The sequence below is a fragment of the Copadichromis virginalis genome, linkage group LG11 (assembly GCF_057382275.1).
Source record: "Copadichromis virginalis isolate Kocher_CV1m ecotype Utaka linkage group LG11, C_Virginalis_male_GT1.1, whole genome shotgun sequence".
NCBI lineage: Eukaryota > Metazoa > Chordata > Actinopteri > Cichliformes > Cichlidae > Copadichromis > Copadichromis virginalis.
Genome location: NC_140628.1, coordinates 24261802 through 24282605, shown reverse-complemented (window position 1 = coordinate 24282605; position 20804 = coordinate 24261802). Strand labels below are relative to the sequence as shown.

The window sequence follows — 20804 nt, the reverse complement described above, 5'->3', positions numbered from 1 at the left end:
ACAAAACAACTGACGGCCGGCCCCTGCAGCCATGAATCACCTCGCAGCACGACTAATCAGTCTCTGCGTGCATGCAAATCCGTGACATACGCTGACATATGTGTGTGTATAGGTTTGTCCCGAGTGATTAACATTCTGTGCCTAATCTTGTGACCGAGGCCGTGTGCCGCCTCTTCATAGGGAAGCTTTCAGCTATGACCTGGCGGGGCGGGGGGTGTCATGAGTCCCCTAAAGGAAATACTTCTCACTAATCAAAAAACAGGCAACGAGTGAAGGCGGGAGAATGGCGAGTAACATTGATGCTGTCCTCGGGAGAAATGTGGGTTTGAGCAAAGAAAAGAAGAGAACACTGTGGCCACAAGATCAATAAACAAGTCCAAAGCTGTGCTCAAATGCCAGTTTCCATGCTTCACTTTCCATGTAGCAGCTCTACAAATGCACAACATATTTTTTAAACCAGAATGTTTTTAATACCTAGAAATCACCCTCACTTTCTTAATAACACCTGGACCTCAGAAAGAGAGAGAGACAGAGGCAGCAAGAGTCCAACCGTCTGAACCTGGAAATATTTGATCTCTCTGTGAATTCACCTCCGAGCTGCTGATGCTTAATTTCATTCATCTTTAAGAGCTGAGATGTCCCTGAGGGTGATGTAATATGGCATTTAGATTGTTTCTACTGGAACATCTTCTATATGACTTTGTAATATATATTTATGTCCTTGTTTTTATCTAATGAGCCTTTCAGCTTGAATTCCTTCAACATTTACTTGATTATCTTAACAAAGACGTAGATGGTGAGATTATTACAACTCTCTCTCAACTCTCGCTTTAGCTTTAAGTTTAGTTCTAGTTATCTGAGGACTGATGCTAAAAGTCATCTTGAGCATGCTGGGAGATGAAGGAGGCATCAGACAAAACTGCATTTCATTGGATGACCGTGCAAATAAGTGCGCAACCCAACAAATAACAACCTACATCGTTAATTAATGTTGAAATTCTTGAAAGCATGCAGCCATCAGCCAAATTTGATCAAAAAAGGCTTAAAAAGTTTATTGATTTGCCCCCAAATAAAAGTTTCTAAAGTTATATTTTTTTCTTTGGCAGTTGTACTTCTGTGGTTTTAATTCACAATTCTTCAGCTAACTAAACACAGACCGAAAGAGATCAAAGGAACATGAACGTAATCAGGACGCAGTAGCTGTTAAAAGCAGGCGAAGCAGGCAGCACCTGCTTTTCTGTTGTTTTCTAGAAAAGCAGGTAGCTCTGCTTGCTAATGCACTAAAGCACATAAAGCTCAGATCCCTGTGAATGAGTCTGTGTGGTTTCATGCCACAACCCACCACATCTGGGCCCGTTTGTCACTTCCTGGGAACCGCAGTGAGCGTGGCAGGGCCAGCACACACTCATTAGAGCTGAGGAGTGTGGCCCCTCAGCTCTGTTAGTCATAATATATTTTCTGTTTAATACCACTTCTGTAATGACAGAGTGTGATTAGATCATCTGACTTGCTGCAGCAGCCTGAAAACAGGAGTGTGCTTGTCTTGATGGCCAGAACGCACAGTGCTGTGTCTGTGTTGAGTCTCGAAACACCCCTCATTTCTTTATATTTTGCTTCCAACGAACCAGACTACTTTTTTTTGGTGGTTTTGAGCGATAGTTTAGAAAATCTTTCAAAGTTCCCCATTTTCATTCCACTCCCTGTACCAGATCAGTTTCAGAGGATTTTTTTTAGTTTGTTAAGACACTTAACACTGACCTATGAATCATTCAACCATAAAAAAAAGCCCCTAACTTAGGATGAACCAGTGTTGTGTTTACACATAACACACAAAATGGGAAAGAACCATATTAAATTATATGTTTAGGGACTTTGTTTCCAGCAGCCTGTTAGAAAACCATCTTATTTGTTTCTATTTCTTTAATTGACAATACAAAAAAATGCAGTTTGACCAGAATAAAATTGTACTTATTTGTACAGCAAACAGAAGAACCTAGCTGAAAATTACTGGAAACTTATGGAGTGATTAATCTAAATTTGAAAAATCTGTGTTTCTAATCATCATAATATGTACAGAGGAGGTCAGGAGAGAGGGACGACAGCCGTCTATGAAAGGGCAGCATTTCTGCCAGTGCTGTTGGGGATCAGTACCAAAAGTATTCCAGGCATGTTTGTATATGTTGTAATAAATCAATACTATTTTGCATTTTCCTAGCAAATTGTAAAGAAATGAGGGGTGGTGCAAGACTTTTGCACAGTGCTGTGGAAGTGGGTCAGATATAGGAGTGAAATCAGTGAAATTTTAATACATAAAAGCATTATATGCATTATCTTTTGTGTTATTGTCTCATCAAGATGAAGAGTTCGGTTTGAGGAGGGTCATAAATAATGTTGCTTTAAGCCTATGGTTCTCAAACTGTGGCTCTGTAACCGACGGGTGGGCACAGAACCACTGCAGGAGTTTTCTGATTTTACCTTAAATCTCACCTCAGAGCCTTTTGTTGGTGAGGACTGAAGTTTATCTTGGCTTCCAAATTGAGGAATACAGTAAAGGAAGAAACACTGGTTTAGGTCAATGACAAGAACAATAAATTAAGAGGAAACTGGATATAGAGAGAGGACACTAAACTAGGACTAATAAAACTGTGTTTTTTGGAAAGTGCGAGGTGGATGTCCTGCCGGTCGTGACTATAAATGACATCATTGGGTCTGAGGAGCGCTTCCTTGACTTTCTGGTGTAGAAGTATTCACTGTTAGTCATTCTACGTAAATATTTACACTCATGTAAAGCACAGAAAGAGGAACCGAGACAAGATGGAGCACTTAGACGATCGCAGAAATTTATTAGAAAGACCTCGGACAGGAAGGGACAGGAGGTGTCTTTGTGACGCGTCTGCTTCTAACTCTTTTTCCCCTCTTCTTCTTCTCAAATTTCACCTTCTCCTCCGCTCTTCCTCACACAGAATAACTTCTTCTCCTGTTACACACACACACGAACCCAAACTCTTTCTCTTGCTCACACACACACACACACACACACACACACACACACACACACACACACACACACACACACACACACACACACACACACACACACACACACACACACACACACACACACACACAAAGTTTTCCATGAATCTGTTTCTTCCTTTGACACAAACTTCGTCTTCCAGCAGAATCTTTTTCTTCCTCTCCATCCAAGTCAATTGTTTTGCTTCAGTGAACCACGCCTCCTTCTACACCTCTGTCCCCATCCTTCCACACCAAAACACTCATTCATTTTCCATCTCTCTGTCTTCACCGCCTTGCTCCCTCCCCACCTTTTTACTTCCCTTGCCCTTTGGCTCGCCCTCCCACTACTATGGGCACATTTTCTAAAAACAGTACTCCCTTTCACTACTACTTAACTGCGTCACTTCCTTTACCACCCTCCCCTTATTCCCTCGCTCTGACACTTACGCACACATCTTGCACATCTGACCTTTGGCCCTTCTCGCTTCCTCTGTCCCTCTCTTGGTTCCCCATTTGCTTCACTGCAACAGCCAGTCACACTTGCAATGTGCCTCAGGCACACCGTGTTTTGACAAACACACCTAATAGATAATAGCATGTGTCATTCTCCAGATCTGGCTCACTCCCTGAATTACAAACACACACATTATATATACAGTTCATACAAGCCTGGGCAAAGTCTTGCATTCAGCAGGACTTGAACCTATTTTTAAGACACATAAAACCAACAATCTACTGGAGCAGCAAGAGAGGCTGAAACAGAGGCTAATGTTGGGTAAATATGTAACCCAATGAGTAAGGCTCAGCCATCACAGGACTGCTATTAGCACTCTTGGCACACACAGGTCATGTATTCTGCCAGCTACTAAATCTGTTTTAAAATGGGGACGACTGAGCACTGAACAGGACACAGACAGAAGGAAAGAAAGATAGGGGGATAAAAGACAAGTGCAGAGAGGCTGCCAAATTATCTGCAGAGGGAAAAGTCAAGGGATTGTGAGTGCCAACGTGAGTGCCCCGTTCGAGTGTCTACTTCCACTCTGATGAGAGCAAGCTGTAGATGTGGACTGTGGGGGCAGGAGGGTGTAGGTGCGCATGTGAGTGTGGCGTTCATTGAGCCCAGTCTTATCACGTCCTCCTGCGCGCCCACTTAAGATAGACCTGCTGGAATAAATAACCCAGTCACATGTCACCCTGGGTATTTTTGCCGTGATTCGAGTGCTCAGTTTTGTTTAATCGTCTCTCCATCTGCAGAGGGAGAGGTTAGCTTTTACGCATGTATCTAAGGTTTAGTCCTCATATAATTCCAATCATTCTTTAAAGCAGCTGAAAAGCTAAGAAAACTGAACAATAGCTTTGGATACTTGTTGCCACGTGCACGAAAGCATTTTAATTTGATCCTCAGGTATCACACAGTGTCTATAAATCAGGTATTTTTATAAATGCCTGACTACAGTTAACGCTTTTTGGCTACTGGAGCTGAAATATGTAAATTTCCATGTGCTGTCGCCCTCTCCAGAGACCAGATTTGACTGATTGATAGTTGAGAAATGGCAGCGATGGCCGAAGGTTGTGTGGAAGTCTGCTGTTAATTTACAGCAAACATAGCAAGAGGTGGAAAACGTCTAAGCTTGCCAATTGTAATCCTACCAGGCTGAATGCAGCTGATGGCTGAAAATACTATCATATGTGCAGAGCCTTTGTGCTTTGAGTTATTTTCCCTTTTTAAACAAGTAAGGTCAGCTTGAAATGGCACCATAGATACACCTAATACCTGCTGTACTGCTTGGAAACTTTATCCGCAATATTCACTCTAAATCTCACAATTAATTGAGTGAAATCAAGTGCAGCGTTCTCGCCTGAGTGAAGCCTGATTTGCTGCAAGGTCGACCCCAGATTCTCACCTGTGCGTTGACAGTGAGTTGGCCCATCTGGCACGAGCAGCCCGACGGTGTCTCTGGCTCCTCTTCTTGGCAGCTCTCTGCTCAGATAAAGCTCTCACTGTGCTGCACTGATAGGTATGGAGCAGGTCGCAACCCCAATCATAAGACGGCAATCAATGCAGGGCCCGAGCCAGATGTGCATTTGCCCAGAGTAACACCCACAGTGTTTATACTCACATGTATGTGTGCTGTAAAGACATGCACATGTGCTTAATTTTCTTGTGTAGTTTCACTGGAGTAAATGTGTGTTCTGGTTGTATCCCAGAATACACAAATGGCATGGCGTAGCGGAAGCAGTAGGAGGCATTTTCCGTCTCAGTGCTCAGAGACAACCAGCTACTGTTGGAACTGGAGAAACTGGAGAATAGTCTACCTATCAAATATTCACTGCACGCATACGAAGCGAGCGCGACTGTAGATTGAATGATTGGGTGTGAAGCCGGTGTATTAAGTGGAAAATTAATTGTGTGTTGAAGACTCACAGGTGAAGATTTGGACACAATCTTTAGGTCTTACCTGCGAGAAACACCTGCGGTACTCCTTCTCCGGCCCTGCGCATGTGTACGTGCGAGGAGCCCCACCTTCTCTGCCTGACTCCATCCCCAGGTGTGAGACGTGCGGGTGCTGTAAGGGGTAGATGCTTCCGGCAGGTGGAGCTTGGGGACTGAAGGCCGGGTGGAGCTCCCTGTCTCTGTGCACAGGGCTGCTGCGGTGGAGAGGTGGGGAAAAAGGTGAACCGGCTGCAGGGGAGTAGGGCCGCGACAGAGGAGGGACAGGTGGAGGTGGGGCAGTGACGGAGCTCCAGTCAAACCGTTGGCGGCTACTGAAGACAGACGGTAGCGAGGAACGTGATAAGGGACGAGAGGGTGGGACTTGCCCTCTGGCCCTCCCGTGCTGTGTATGGGTGTGAGAGGGTCGCAGCAGAGGGCGGATGGTGGGAACTGTGGGCACCTTCTCTGCGGCAGGTGTCTCAGAAATCTCCCGCTCTGCATTCTCCTCCTCCTGCCTGTCCCTTTCACCCCTCTCAGCCTCCTCTTCCTCTCCCCTGTTACTCTCTGTGATGTCCTCAGGAGCAGCCTGTTCGGGCGCTACTGTGGCATCTTCAGTGCCGTTCACAGTGTGGCGAGCTTGGCGGTTTTGACGATGCAAAGGCAGAGAGAAGGGAACTCTGCCGTATCCAAACTGACCTGGACGGATGCTGGAAGACCTGAGGGTCAAAAAGAAAAGGCAGATGAAGAAGAGGAAGGAGAAGAGACAGAGAGGCAGAGTAAATTTATTATAAACGACACACAACCAGCAGCCTGTGGTGAGCGGGAAGGGTGATGCCTTGCCTGTCTGGATGACAAAAAACAGACGTAATGATGTAATAATACAGTAGATACCAGAAACAGAGATGGGCAAGTTCCCAAAGCTTGAAACATAATAACAAACCCTGTAATGCTTAAACAATGTCAGCGGTTTAACTAATGGCACCTGAAAAAAGCCTCAACATGTCAGTCGAACATTACTCTGAAAACAAACCGGCAGTTTCTTTCATCTTTGTAACATCACACCTTCCCTCACGCCCAGTGATCAATCTTTTCTTGTGTTTTTGTCCACGGCGATGCTGTTGTTCCCCATCCAAACAACCGAGTCCGTCTATTTATCCTAAACAAACCGCCGTTGCTACTGCCAGCGATGCAAAACTCACTTCCTTTGACATTTTCCTGGAAAAAGCGAACTCAAGAGTGCTGAGTAAGGCAAAATGTAAATGTTCTGTTTTTTGGGTTTTTTTGATACGTGCCATAACTGTGATGGAAAGAAGCTTACGTAGATTAGCATCCTTAAATTTGGACCTTGTTTTTCTTGACTTGGTGGTTTATAGGTCATCATCCTCAAGGTGTTTTGTTACGCTGTTACGTCACAACTGGGTGGGTTACAGGTGCAGTGGTGCACCCAAACTGTTGCTCTTTAAGTAAAATTAGCTGTGTTTTTTGGTCTTTTTTTTAAATCACTAACCTTCTTGTAGGTAAACCCTCCCGGCTGGTGGAGACCGACCTTCTGCTCCCCCCTCCTCCTGCTCTCAGTGCTCCAGGATTGGTTGGTCGCCTGATGACCCGTGCTGGCTGGTTGTAGCCGTGTGCTGGCGCCCGGTAGGGAGATCTGAAAACAGGAGGCACGGGGTCTTGATTGTTTGAGGAGAATTCTGGCTGGTACAAAGGAGGTGATCGATTGGTTTGCGCTGGTATGGGAGGCCCTCCTCCTCCTTCAGCGGGTGTGTCCCGATAAAGAGGCAATCCTGGGTTTTGATTGGTGGAGACTGACGTAGAGCGATAAGGCAGGTGGTGCTGCCCAGGGTAACGAGGAGGATAATAGGGACGCACAGGTGAGACGGCAGGATCTCCGACGCCCCCGGGAAGATAACCTGCCCAGTTTGGTGGAGAGTGGGATAGTGGAGGGGCCTGCGGAGGAGGTGGAGGTAAACACTTCCTGCTCCTCTGTGAGATGCCCACGCCACAGGTTTGAGAGCATTCTGACCACTCCCCCCATGTTGACCACACGCCCGCTGCAGGCTCAAACACCTGTCTGGACCTTCGACCTGCCACCTGAGACACAAACACACACAAGCTGTCAATAAAAAGCAGTGCCAAGATCAGACAGACATCTTAAAATCTCATTCAACGGAAGAAAATCCAAACAGGAGTATCAAAGATAAACGATGATGATAATACTAATACTACTACTACTAATATTAATAATAATTGCATTATATCAAAGAGGGCAAGTGTGACATATATGAAGCAACAATTTATGATTTAAACAAACATAATAAAACTGTTTCTGATGAAGTGATCACCTTTACTGACATACTCAAGCTACTCTTCCAAAGAGCAAAACCTTGTTGTCAAATTTTAAAGATGTCTTGAACAAAAGTTCTCTGGTCTTAATATCTTAATAGAATTATGAATGCAACAAAGTACCATCCGATTTTAATCCACCATACAATACCATCAGGTAAGGATCTGATTGGCAACAGCTTCGTTTTTCAGCATCACAACGATCCCACACTGCAAATACACTAAAAACCCTCCCCACAACCCGGACCTCCACTTTACTAAAAAGTGTTGGATCATCTTGACAGAGAACAGAACAAAAGGCAGCCAACATCCAAAGAAGAGCTCTTCAAGAGTCCTTGAAGAAGTCTGGAGAACTATTCCTGAAGACTACTTACAGACGCTGTGAGAAAGCTGCCTCAGAGAGTTCATTCTGTGTTTAAGAATAAAGGTACCAAATCTTGACTTACAAGCTCATGAGAATTGCACAAACTCTAATATACTGTATTTCTACATTCTATGTTTCAATAAACTGCTGCAGCTATTTAGTTTTTTAAAGATTTGAATGTCAAAAAAGTCTATAAAGGTAAAAGAAAATTTGCTAAGTATCTAAAGTGCTCCAATAAACCACTGCAGCAGCTGCACCTCTGACTCAAAGGGTGAAACTTGCAAACCCTGACAATAATTTAAAGAAGTTCTTAACTCAGTAATAACTGCCATTGCAAAATCCAAACTGTCTCGAAATCCTTTTTCTTCACAGAAACAGAGTCACTGATGAGCTATAGTCTCATGAATTTCCTTCCTCTGGGGCCAAAATATAAATCCTACACATACTATCCTTCGCCGAGGCTTAGGAGAGACTCGGGCACCTGCCAGCAGCTTGTGAGCAGGAGGAGCCGGCGTCGTATGGACGCACTGCAGAAATGACAAAAATCAGGGCTGATTGCTCTGTGCAGTCTTGTTAGTACATATGAATGTGTGTGAATGCATGTATGTCGGTGCCAGTTCAGGCTTTGCTCTCTTCCTCTGTGGTTATAAAGAAATGTTTCTCCTCTCGTTTCATAACTGAAGCACTGGCCTGGTTGGCAGACCTGCAAACATGCGAGCTGAACAAAAGTTTCCATTGAGAACGAATCAAAAGGTGAATCTGTGCTCTGCTTCTCTCCTCTCTCTTTCCAAGTGTGTAAATGCATGTCTAAATTGGCAGAAATGTGCAAGTAAACATCTTGTACAAACTGTTTGTGGACAGAGGAGAGAGGGGACAAATGTAAGCCTGAGCGCATGTGCGGGCATGCTCTGATCCTCCAGTTCGCCACCAGATTATATAAAAAAAAGAAAGTTCCTGTCTTGGTCTGGGGTAACATGGCAGGAGGGTGGGAGAAAAAGAAAGAGAAAGAAGTGAGGAGGATGAGGAGGGGGTCGAGACGCGCATGTGTGTGTGTGGCAGTGGGGAGGCGTGCGCTGTCGTAATGAGTGACATCAAACACAGCTGCCACATAACTGGGACCATTAACGAGCTCCGTGCAGTGACCCCCACAGCAGCCACCATCGACCTCTGGAGCTACTGGTTAAACTCCAGCGACACTGCTCCTCTACCAGGCCTGGACCAGTCAGGGGTGCAGATATGTCTTCCCTCCGCGCAGTCATTTTCCAAGATCACACTGGTGGGACTTTGCCCTTTAAAGCCGTTTTTTTAAAAACAATATTCACACGGCCAGATTACAGTTAAAGAGTGGCTTTAATCATTAGTGGCACTGTGGGTTTCCAGTGGAAGAGAACTTTTTCCTCCTTCTTTCATCTTACGCTTTCATCTTATTGCCAGAGAGACACATTTTGGCTTGTGGCCTTCAAGATAAAAATGCAGCTCTTTACAAAGAACATTCACGTGAATAAAGTGCTAACAATGATGCTAAAAAAGGGAGAAAGAAATGTGCACATGTACAATACAGTACAAATGAGAGGAGTCTGACACAAAGGTCAACGAAGCGACGCACAAATTGGACGACTGATTGAATATAACACTGATCATTATAAGTCAGTAAGCTTTGGTTCTTATGGTTGTTGTATGTTTCAAGAGATGTTCTTTCCAAAGATGTGCTGCTTCATAGGTAGAGAAGCATCTTTGTCCTCCTGTGTGGTGAAACGCAGGTGTGATGTTCACCTGAAAGAAGCTAATGCCACAGAGAACTCATCCAATAACTAAAGCTGAACCTGGCTCTACTTTTACAGCTATGCAACAGGTCCATCATCATCATGCTTGGCATTAAAAGCAGTTTTATTAATAATGTAGGTTTTTTTTTAACCTATTTAGCTTGCAAATGTAGCAATAAAACAGTAATGAGCAACTAGTTTCCAATGTGGTGCTGTGTGTTGCTGAATCTGTTTACTCTGTAATGAATTTTTGGGCCAAGCAGCACATGTCCGCTTTGGTCTTAGCCTGATCATCTGTTAAATTCATCTTCAAAGTGCTAAAAATAGGGTTGCTGTTCTTGTTTAATTAAAAGATGCTGAGATCTGTAGTGAATTGCAAACTTTAGGCTCCAGCATTTCTCCCCTGACTGCCTTTTCTCGCCTAGTTGCAGTACGAGGATGCTAAAGTAAATCATAGAGGGAATGTTAATCCCCCCAAAACTCTTAATTTGTTCAGTTTTGACTGGTAAAGTCTCACAATAGCTGCATAAAGCATGATGACTACATATTTTGCTATTTGTCTTTCACTGGACGTCCTCACGGGCAGTAAGGACAGGATGGACGCCTTCATGTCCTGTAACTCTTTCAGTGTACATGAGTATGTGAGTGACGTTTAAGAGAAGGTGAACCTGTCCTTTCAACTGCTGTCACCTTTCACCCCTCTGAAGTGAAACTGTTGTGTTGAGCTAACTTAACGATCTAATGGCTCATGGCTCACCTTCCTCTTGGCAGTCCTGGTCACGGAGGTCGTGACCACCACAAAGCTCCACAGCACATAGAGCCTGGAGGGACAAAGAATAGAGGGTAAAAAAGTGGGAGATATACAGGATTTAAAATATCAGCAGGTTGAATGAGGTCTTTTGTAAAGCACGCAGTTAATCCATGACCTGCTATATAATGTTCAAACTTAAAGACTTTCATTAGTCCCTGTTGAGGGATTGTCAGCTTTCTTAAACTTTTCCTTCAGTGTACATTTGTTTTAAAAGGTGTTACAAGTGTTACCCAAACACCTTATTAAATGTTCCAGTGACCTAAGTGTACTTTACCAACCAATTATGCCCCTTTCTCCCCCACTCTGGGTGGCCTGTGGGCTCAAATGGGTGTGAACAAAAGTTTCTTTTTCCCCTTTCAAGGATCACAGGCAAGCATCTCAATCAATCTGGGAAAGCCTGGGAGGTGCTAACAAACTAATGGGTTTTAACAGCAAGCATGTTTTCCCTCTGCATGCCTCTCCCTGCGTGTGTACACACCCTGAGGATGTGGTTTTTAGAGACACACACACAGCTGCCACGCTCTCGGGCTCAATAAGTTGCAACATCCGAAATCATCTTGTAATTTCAGCTACTTTTAATTCGAAGGTGTGACGTTCAAAGACGTGCTGTATGGCTGGGGTGGCTTTGGAGTTGTTGAATTGGGCATGAAGCAACAACTGGGGATTATGTTGAGTCGCTGACTGGGCTGGGCAAAAGCTGTTCACCTGAAAAAGTAGTTTAAATCCTCACATGAGTCGTAGAAGTCTCACTATTCATTGAGAAAGGAAAAAGGAAAAAAAGACAGATAATACACTTGTTTCAAAGTCTGTCTATAATTATCATAGAAACCGAGACAAGTGTATTGAAACAAGAGGGATAAATTCTTTCCATCTGACAAGGAAAATAGCGAGAACACGATCCTAAACAACTTGCTAAGATGGACCTTTCAGCGCTCACCACCAGAACCAAACCATCCCCACAATCACCAGTCCGCAAGCCACATGTAGTCAGAGTAATTGGTCCCTTCTACCCAGTGTGGTGCACCGCCGCGGTCTCTGGAAGTTTCCCCACACCAGACTATACAATTACCCCCGAAAAACACAAAGATCCCGCACAACAGAGCCGCTCAGGCCGAAGTAAAGACCCCCTACGCGGGTCCACGTTTCCCTCGCCGCTACAGTGGCACATTGTAGAATAACCTCAGAGCAGCGGGGACAGGGGAACAGAGGGAGAAAGAGAATTATATCAGTGGAGAAAACTCCCAAAAAATCTGCCCCGAGGAGACAGAGGGAACTCCGAGCTAAAAAAAAAACAAAAACAGTCGCCTTTGGGTGAATTCCTTTCAGATTACCTGGACAGCGCCCAGTGCGCAACAAGAGGGCATCGTGCGTAAAACCGCAAACTTTACCACAAAACAAAAACAACTTTCTGAAACAACTCTGCGCACAAAGTTGGACTCAGTCTCCCATGTGGTGTTTTCTACGGACAGACCGAGAGAAGCAGCAGGGTGCAGCAGACGTGAAGAAGTTTTACCTGAACAGCAAACCGAGCTGCATGCTCCAAGAGTCTCCCGCACGGTCCCGACTCCGCTCACAGATAATAATTATCAGTCCAGTTTAGTTGTCTAATCCGATCTGCGGAGCCCTGAAAGAAACGTGATAAAGTCCTGCGAAGACTTCAGCTCTCTTCTCTCTCTCTCTTCTCTCTCTCTCTCTCTGTCCCCTTCCTCCTGTCACAGTCACTCCCCGTGATTTCTGGAGAGTGGGAAGAGTTTCGTTTTTTTCTCTTTCAGTGCCGTTCACTCGACAACTTCTTTGGGTTCTTAATATAAACTAGTGTGACGCCTGACAGCGCCGGGGGGGGGGCACGGGCACGGGAGAAAGAGAGACAGAGAAGGGGGGGGGGGGGGGGGGGGACAAAAAATGGACAGATTACACAACTTTCTCACACACTCTCCCTCTCTTTCACACATGAAAAACAACCTCCCCACCCCACCCCCACCCAGCCTAAAACGCGCTCATAACACACACTCACTATGGGCCCTGACTGAGCTATAATAACTCTCAGAGCCGCTTTCTTAGTTGCTCAATCTAACATAAGAATGCCCCATTGTGCTTGGTCACACTGATCAGTAGTAATGATCTAAACACTGTCAGGAACAACCCTGAGCTGGCAGCATCTGCAGCAGCAGCACTTTAAAGGGGAAGTACAAAGAATTATGAGCTTACTGTTGTGCCAACACAAACACTAATTGTTGTCTGACAAAGTTACAGAAACAAATTCCAAGTGGGAGATATATGTGTGTTTTTATTTTGCGTGGATGAAATATGGCTGTTGACTTACTGGAGCAAAAAAAAAAGAAAAAAGACTTTTTCTCATAACTGTTTAATCACATTTAAAGACTGTAACCAGACATGCTTCACCAATTTGGAGCTCAGATAAATAGACCCAAGAAACACGGCTCCCCTGAGCACAGATCTCACTCTGTGTGTGTGCATGTGTGTGTGTGTTTGAGAGAGAGAGAGAGCAGGAGCTTTGGTTGGAAGCAGAATGTGAAAACTGTATGTTTGGTTGCAGTCCACCAACCTTTCCAGTCGGTACCAGGAGGCGTCTCTAAAGGAGGGGTTACTGCTTATCTCCCCCCCCCACCGGATTATTCAATGAGCTCAGGCCAGAGGTCCATGCACAATTAGGGGCACAGCCAAGAGTTATGAATGAAAAAACAAATACATAAACAAGTTGGTCTTTATGCCACTAAAATGACCAATAAAACAACAAAAAAAACATGAATATGAGATATATTATTTATCTTGAAATTACACAATTGCGAAAATTCACTGATCCATAGCACATTGTTGTTGTTGTTTTTCTTTTCCACAAAAATGAAAACAGTTCAAACATTAAAGCTGTTGAGAAAATGCTCAGCAAGCTTAGCCAGAGGGTAGCTGCTGCAGGGGCTCTCGGTGAAGTGACATCTGACTCCAAGTCGTGGCTGGAAGTAAATGAAGAAGCAAAGGAACAAGGTGAATACAGGTGTGTCTCTCTATGTGTGTTGGGATACTTAACAGAGCATTATAATTATGAATAACAATGTTAAAAAGATTTTTCTGGTCATTTTCCATTTATTATAAGAGAACTCGCCTTTAGTGAAGATGCATTATGACAGTTACATTTCAATTTCTTTGGTCTCTATAATCAAAGATTTAGGGTCACCTGATCCAGCCCTAACTACATTATCTAAAATAGGAAAGCATAATCTTAAAAGTAGAGAGGGCGTCTGTCTCGCAGGCCTGAAAGCTGAAGGCTCTGCCTCCCATTCTACTCATATGGATATATGTATATATGGATATATGGATATATGGAACCACAAGTAAACCAGCAAACTGCTCTATTGGGGAGATACGGTAGTTTTAGGTCTTTAAAATAAGCTGAGGCCTACATTTGTTCCCAGGGTAAGTAAGATGACACCTGAACTATGATCGCTTCCTAACTCCTTCAATCAATAACTATTGGCAAATACTTGAAATAATGATCTTGATCACTTTTTTCAATATTACTATATTAAGCTTAGCAGTAAATAAGGTAATTAAAATGACGCCATTATATATTGCACATAGCAAGTACTTTTACTTTAGGTACTTTAATATATTTTGAAAGTAATACTTCTGTACTTTAACAGAGGATATGAATGCAGGATTTTTGCTGTAACAGAGTATTTTGACAGTCAGCTGTGTGGTGGAGGTGGACTGGGTGGGTGGTCCACCAGCTGTTAGGTTGGTGGTTTGTTTCTCCTGCAATTCCTGCAAGTCTAACTATCCTTGGGCGAGATCCTGAACATCAGATTGCTCCAGATGCCTCCATTAGTGTGTGTGTGATTGTGTGTTAGCTTAAAAAACACTATATGTGTAGAATAAGTGTGCACTGCTGTGTATGTGAATGACTGGGTAAATGGAGTTTGCTGCGTAAAGTCCAGTCTATTTTTCGTCAAAGATTTCAGTAGTTGTACCACCAATTCAACTTCATTACTGTAACCTCTACTTCACAATAACAAGAGTCTAAGGTACTTAAATTCTAAGTAAAGATGATCAAACAATAGTCAAACAATCACGTCATCCACACTGAGGGAGGACTTGGCAAAAGTGGCGGGTAAGAATTCCCTTCAAAGAACACAACCAGGGTCAGGGAGGGGCAGGAATCTGCCTCAACCAGCTGGGGATGAAGGGCACAGAGAGACGTTAGCATTATTCATTAAACATGCTAATAAACAAAAAGTAAAAAGCAACTTTCAGATTCACGTCCAGGGCCACTTTTAATGTTTTATGGCGCAGTGCACTGCAAAAGAGCCTGAAAATCATACCCGATGTTTACTTCTCCAACTTGCAAAGGTGTATTTACTTCTGATTGGACTTTCTGATTTCCCACAAGGAAAAATGTGTTTAAATGTGTCACCATATTTAAAAAACAAAACAAAACATCCTGGTTGGTTTGGTTTTCTAAAACAGAACACACCAAGCAGCCAAGCAGCTCACAGGGTGACAGTGGGAGTAAAGAGTGTCATTTAGATCACATGCAGAGGGTGTATATATACAAACACAGCTATTACTTCTTTAGTTGCATGGAAAAGAACTGGTAGTCATCTGCTGTCTATTAACATTGACAAATTTAATAACAGTAGGGAGAGACATTGTTTTTCCTCATGTGCTGCACAAAAAGAAATAAGAAAGAATGAGTGTCACAAACAAGAAAATGGGCTTTCATTCTGTTTATTCTTTCATCGCTTATTCTCTTAAATAAGATTTAATGTATGAACAATATCTAAGGCACGAAAGCATTAAAATTATGAGTTTGTTTTGTGTTCTTTATTTTTGGGCTGTGCATTCTTTCTTTTTTTTAAAGATATGTGCTCGATCCGTGGATCTGGTTTACGTTATTAGCTGGTGTCATGCCCCTTGAGGGCTGGGCATAGCTGCATGACACATTAATAAAAAACATAATCTCCTCACCACTGAAAATAGTGAGGCGGGGAAAGTTCAGAGCATGTGAAGAGTAAAGATGAGAGGAGGATCAGCTCGGAGAAAAAGCAGAGCATGAGAGGACAGTGGGAGGAAAGAGGAATGATGGAGATTCGTTTTCTAGTGTGTCTCCTGGAGATCAGAGCCCAGAGAGCCAACATCAAGCCCCCTGCTACTTGTAAGACATTATCTCACTCAAGGTCCCTTCTGATCCAGCTCTTGAACCTCCTCATTAACATTTCCCACCCTGCTACCCTGAGGCAAAGAGCCCACACGGTGTAAACGAGAGCGGGAAAGGAGGGCGTGCATGTGAGTTATAGTTGGACACGCTGCTTTTCTTGGCAACAATGTGGACACGGCAATGGTGATGGAGATTAGCGACTTCAAAGCCCGCTAAGAGCAGATGACCGAAGACTAAACAACATTACAGACAGGGCTTAAGATCTGATCTGTCAAAATAAAAAACAAGTTCATGTAAAATCAAGAAATGCGCGGGTGCAGTGGGTGAATACAGGGACACACACACTCTATACGTACATCGTGTGTGTGTGTTTTTTGTGTGTTATTAGTGTAAAGGATATCTCTGTACTTCTAAGCACCATGTCTATCAGTAACTACAATTAGCCAGAGGTCATTGCCATGGCTACCACTGGCCCGTGACCACTTATAGCCCTCTTTGCCCCCCCTTCCGTTGCCCCCTATCTATGTCTTTCTTCTCCTTCCTTCCCTATCTATCTTTCTCTGGATCCTTGAGAAGCAATAACTTACATGCCGGCCTGTCGACACGCACCACCAACCGCAGGACCCTGATTAGCAAAATGTCTCTCTCAACTAGTCACCACAGCACAGAGATAATGTGTGTTTGTGTGTGTGTGTTTGTGTGTGTGCATGTGTCCGGGGAGGTCTATATGTAGCAGCAGATCTGTTATTTGTCTCGGCTGGCTGATCTGAGTAATAGCACTGCAGATCAGAGTAGCGGGGCCCTGTGGGAGTGATAAATCACTTGAAAAACTTCTAGTATGTACACACACCCTGAGTCCAAAAAACACACACGCCTCAGCCTCGGGCACAGGAACAGTAGGCCCGCGACCATTTCGCTGTTACGGTTAATGAGGGCTCCGGGCTTCTTCAGGTCAGCAGACGGGTTGGGCCTCGGGGCTGGACCGCTGTGTGCTAAAGGTGGCAGCAGGGCGGAGAGATGATAGAGACGGAAGCGGGGGAAGGATCAGTCCTGCAACACTCTTCCAGTAATGATAACAAAGAGCTCATTTCACATTCAGCCACTGACCTACAGAAGAGTCAGCGCTGAAACACGCTTCAACAAAGATGTATGTAGGCACCTCTGCGTGGGGAGGAGGGAGAAGTTTCATCTGTTGGTTCATCCAAGCTGAAATAAATCAGCAGTTATCGGATGTACTGGCATGAAATTATAAAACTTTCATGGTGCACAGAGGATGAATCCTGCACTGAGCCGAGCCTCTTTGCTCCAACACAGCGCTGCTCAAACTTTTTCTACTTGTTCCACTTAAAGGCTGAAAAAGGTCATCAACAGTGAAAAAACTTTATTGAAACAAAAATCAGCATGCTGTTTGTTTTCCCCACATAAGTCATAAATATTCTGTTGGTTTCCCTCTGCATGCCCCACCTCCAGACGCTCTGTGCCTCCTCAAAGGTGACCTCCTCACAGTTTTCACACATGACCTTTGGATAATATCCAAAGTTATGCATGCAGCATGCAGCAGTGTTTTCACTACCAGGTTGACCAGATGACCCTCTTTATGTGGGACTGCACTTCATTGATGAACTGTCACAAGCTTTTCTGCTTTTTCTTCAATATGATGGAAACTACCACAAAAAATGAAGCAGCGCTATATTCTGAGAAATATTGTTTTTATCTTTTTTTCACGGGAGTTATTTTTGAATTCCACACCAGGACATTTCTGTTAAAGTATGTCTGTGTCATTATGTGTCAAAGTGCTAAAATTGTCAGATATGGCTCAAAAAAGATATGCCAATCTGCAGCACACAGAAACCCAAAAAACTGCTACCAGACAGAGAAGCAGCTGAAATAACAGTGAAATAAAATCCAGACATTCAGGCTACCTCTCAGTAGTTGTCCCACACAAACACATGTAGTTTGTTGGGATCTGGTCGCCAAAAGATAATGTCTGCCGCTCCAATATTTTTACACAAGTTTTGCCAGAACAGATTTCTCTAGGCGTCACATAAATGAAGATTATGATGAAGATCATCATGCTTGTGTAATGTGTAATGTAGTATTTGGACTTTGTGAACTTAGCCCAATATATCCTCCTGAGAAGCAGCCTATTCATTTATGTCCTCTGTAACGGACATTTGTTTTTGATCTGTCTTTTGACTTATTTGAGCTACTAAATAGAAGACATCCTGGGCTTTCTACTGATATCTCGTGTGTTTGGGTGGCCTCTTTTAGCACCAAGGATGGAGGAAATCACAAAAAAGGAAAAACAGGAAAAACAACAATGTTTTGAACTGACAGTTAAACAGAACGTTGAGGTTTTGGGTAACCTGTAAGCTCTTTCTCTGCTCTGGTTTGCAAACATGTCTACACGTAACTTTGCAGAAGTATTGCCTCAGCCTTAGTCTTCTATAGTTCACACTGGAGTGAGTGTGCACATCAATAGTTTAACATGATCTGCACATATAAAAAAAAATGGGGTTGCATCAGCAGCAAACATAAAAGCAAACAAAGAGTGAAAGCTATGAAAGTTTAATTTGAAAAAGGCTTTTCGTTTCTTGATCTCTCCGCTGCAGTCGGCTGGAGCACATATGAGCATCACATGAAAGCGTGTTGGCACGTACCGTCGCGAATACCTTCACATGATGCCCATGCATGTTTGCACACTCTCAGATGAGGCAGCACGTTCTAGGCTCAAGGCAAAAGCATGCAGTTGAACAGTTGAACATACAGCACAGGCAGGTGTTGAAACCCAAAGTAGCTTTAAAGTGAGACAGAGAGAGCTTCACGGGCAGCTGAGAAGGGGAGGAGGCCTGACCTAACAGTACCGACAGCCTGAGAAGCCTGGAGAGAGAAGAGAGAGGGAGAGGGAGAGAGAAAATGACAGACAGGGACACAAAGGGGGCGAAAAGAAAAGCAGCAGCAGAAAAGACATGAAAGGGAATGTCAGAGAAAGAGGTAATGGCAGATTAGACGGGAACTGAGCAAGTGTAAAGGATACTGAAAGAAAAAGAAAGCAGGAAGGGGGAGTGATTTGTCTGGCTCAGATGGAGTCAATATTTGCTCCATTCCACCAATCCTGTGCCAGAGTCTGGATCAAAGCGGGACTGGTGCTCTGAAAAGGGCGCAAAGAGCCAGAGGAGAAAAATCGACTGACATCTTTACAGTCTACTTTGGATGACGCTGAGAGAGCCACGAGAGATACTATTTCACTAAAAGTATTTCAGCTTGAAATTGACTTCTGAGAAACTGCAAGCACAGCTCCTCAGTACACCTCAAAGAGGAAGACTTTATTGCCAAGGCAGTGAAGAGGAGGCAGTGAGGTGGGGGTGTACGGTAGAGAGGGAAATAAGGCCGTCTATGGGAGGAGCGCTCTAATGACGATTTCCAGGGGTCGCTGGCGAGACAAGCACACGAGAGGGAGAGGTCAGCTCAGTCGGGGCCTAATTGGCTGACGAAACTGCTGAAATAACCTTGTTCCAATTATTCAAACAAAGAGCAATTGTTGCTCATTCAGAGAAGCCACTGGGCCACCTACAGTATATACGCATAATCACAACAAACAGCACGATTCATGGTATGTGTCAGGAGGCACGTATGGTACAGCTCGGGCATGTTGGGGTCAGAAGACACAGAGAGAATAAGTAGTATAAGGGTAATAAGCTCTTCTATGTGTTTACGGTCGATTGGTTAAAGAATGTATCACAGCCTGTGCGTCAATTAACTGCTGCTGCTGCTGATGAATTCCTGTATTGTTCTTTTATGGAGATCTGGAGCACTGATGAGAGACCCTGCTCACATCAGATGAGAATAATGTTCGGTCGCTGCTGTACATTTAAAGGACAAAAGTTAACTCACTTTGCTGGTCTGTAAGGACGAGCTGCTGCACTCACGCTTTGAATTCACTCAGCTGGGACACTTCTGGAAACTTAAAACCGACTATTTTGGAATCGCTGCTGTTTGAGAACTTGATAGGCTCTGTTCGCTGCCCGGGTTCTGGTCTTATCAATCATTCCCTGTCCTTACATGATTTGTCACGCCTGATCACATGACTCTTTTCCAAGAGAAAACATGCCTCAGACTTGGCAGTGGTTAATTCAAAAGGTTTCACTGACGTTGTCTGTGCCAGCGATTCCCAGACAAGAGCACTTTACATGAAAAGATTCGCTTAACTGATTTAAAAAAAACAAACTAGGAATTACAGTTTCTTCAGATTCAGAAAACTAGAAAAAGAGAAGTATAACAAGTTGTTTCAGAGGAGATAAAGATGTTCCATCCATCCATCCATCTTCTTCTTCTGCTTATCCAGTCTGGGGTCACGGGGAGCCTGGTGACTATCCCAGCTACATAGGCCGAGAGGTGAGGTACACACTGGACAGGTCACCACTCTGTCAAAGGCTAACACAGAGACAGACAACCATTCATGCTCACAATCACACCTCCACTCAGTTTACTCACCTATAAACCTAACCCCATGAATGTCATTGAGAGGAAGCTGGACTACCTGGGAAGGCTCAAGGATGTTGATTGTCAGGAATCAAACATTTTTCACAAACAAAAGTATGAAAATAATGAGCTACACAAAGCTCCTAGCAAAATCCAGAAAACTAGATTAAACTCAAGGAAATAACCTCACAGAGGCACATGAAAAAAAGGAAAAGCGGGGCATGTACAATCTGGGGAGGTTAGCAAACAGCCCTGTGCACACAGTAAACTGACAGGACTTTATACTAACACACAAACACAAACAGGACTGACTCAGGAGGAGAAACAGGAGGGATGAAGGCAAAGGTGAAAGCAATTAAACACAACGGAGTCTGATAAGTGTAGGGGAGAAAATCCCTTTGGAGGAAGGAAAA

General features: G+C 43.9%; 1 protein-coding gene across 1 annotated transcript in view; it reads right to left on the bottom strand.

Annotated features, from left to right (window-relative positions):
• The window catches only part of adamtsl4 (ADAMTS-like 4), a 52754-nt gene extending 40219 nt beyond the window's left edge, over positions 1-12535 (bottom strand). The window contains exons 1-4 of the mRNA XM_085473947.1: positions 12250-12535; positions 10683-10746; positions 6960-7546; positions 5478-6168 (exon numbers count right to left, since the gene is read on the bottom strand). Coding sequence (XP_085330073.1) covers positions 5478-6168; positions 6960-7546; positions 10683-10746; positions 12250-12272 — 1365 coding nt within the window. The 5' untranslated portion in view covers positions 12273-12535. The remainder of the gene's footprint in view (positions 1-5477; positions 6169-6959; positions 7547-10682; positions 10747-12249) is intronic.
• Positions 12536-20804: the final 8269 nt, after the last annotated feature.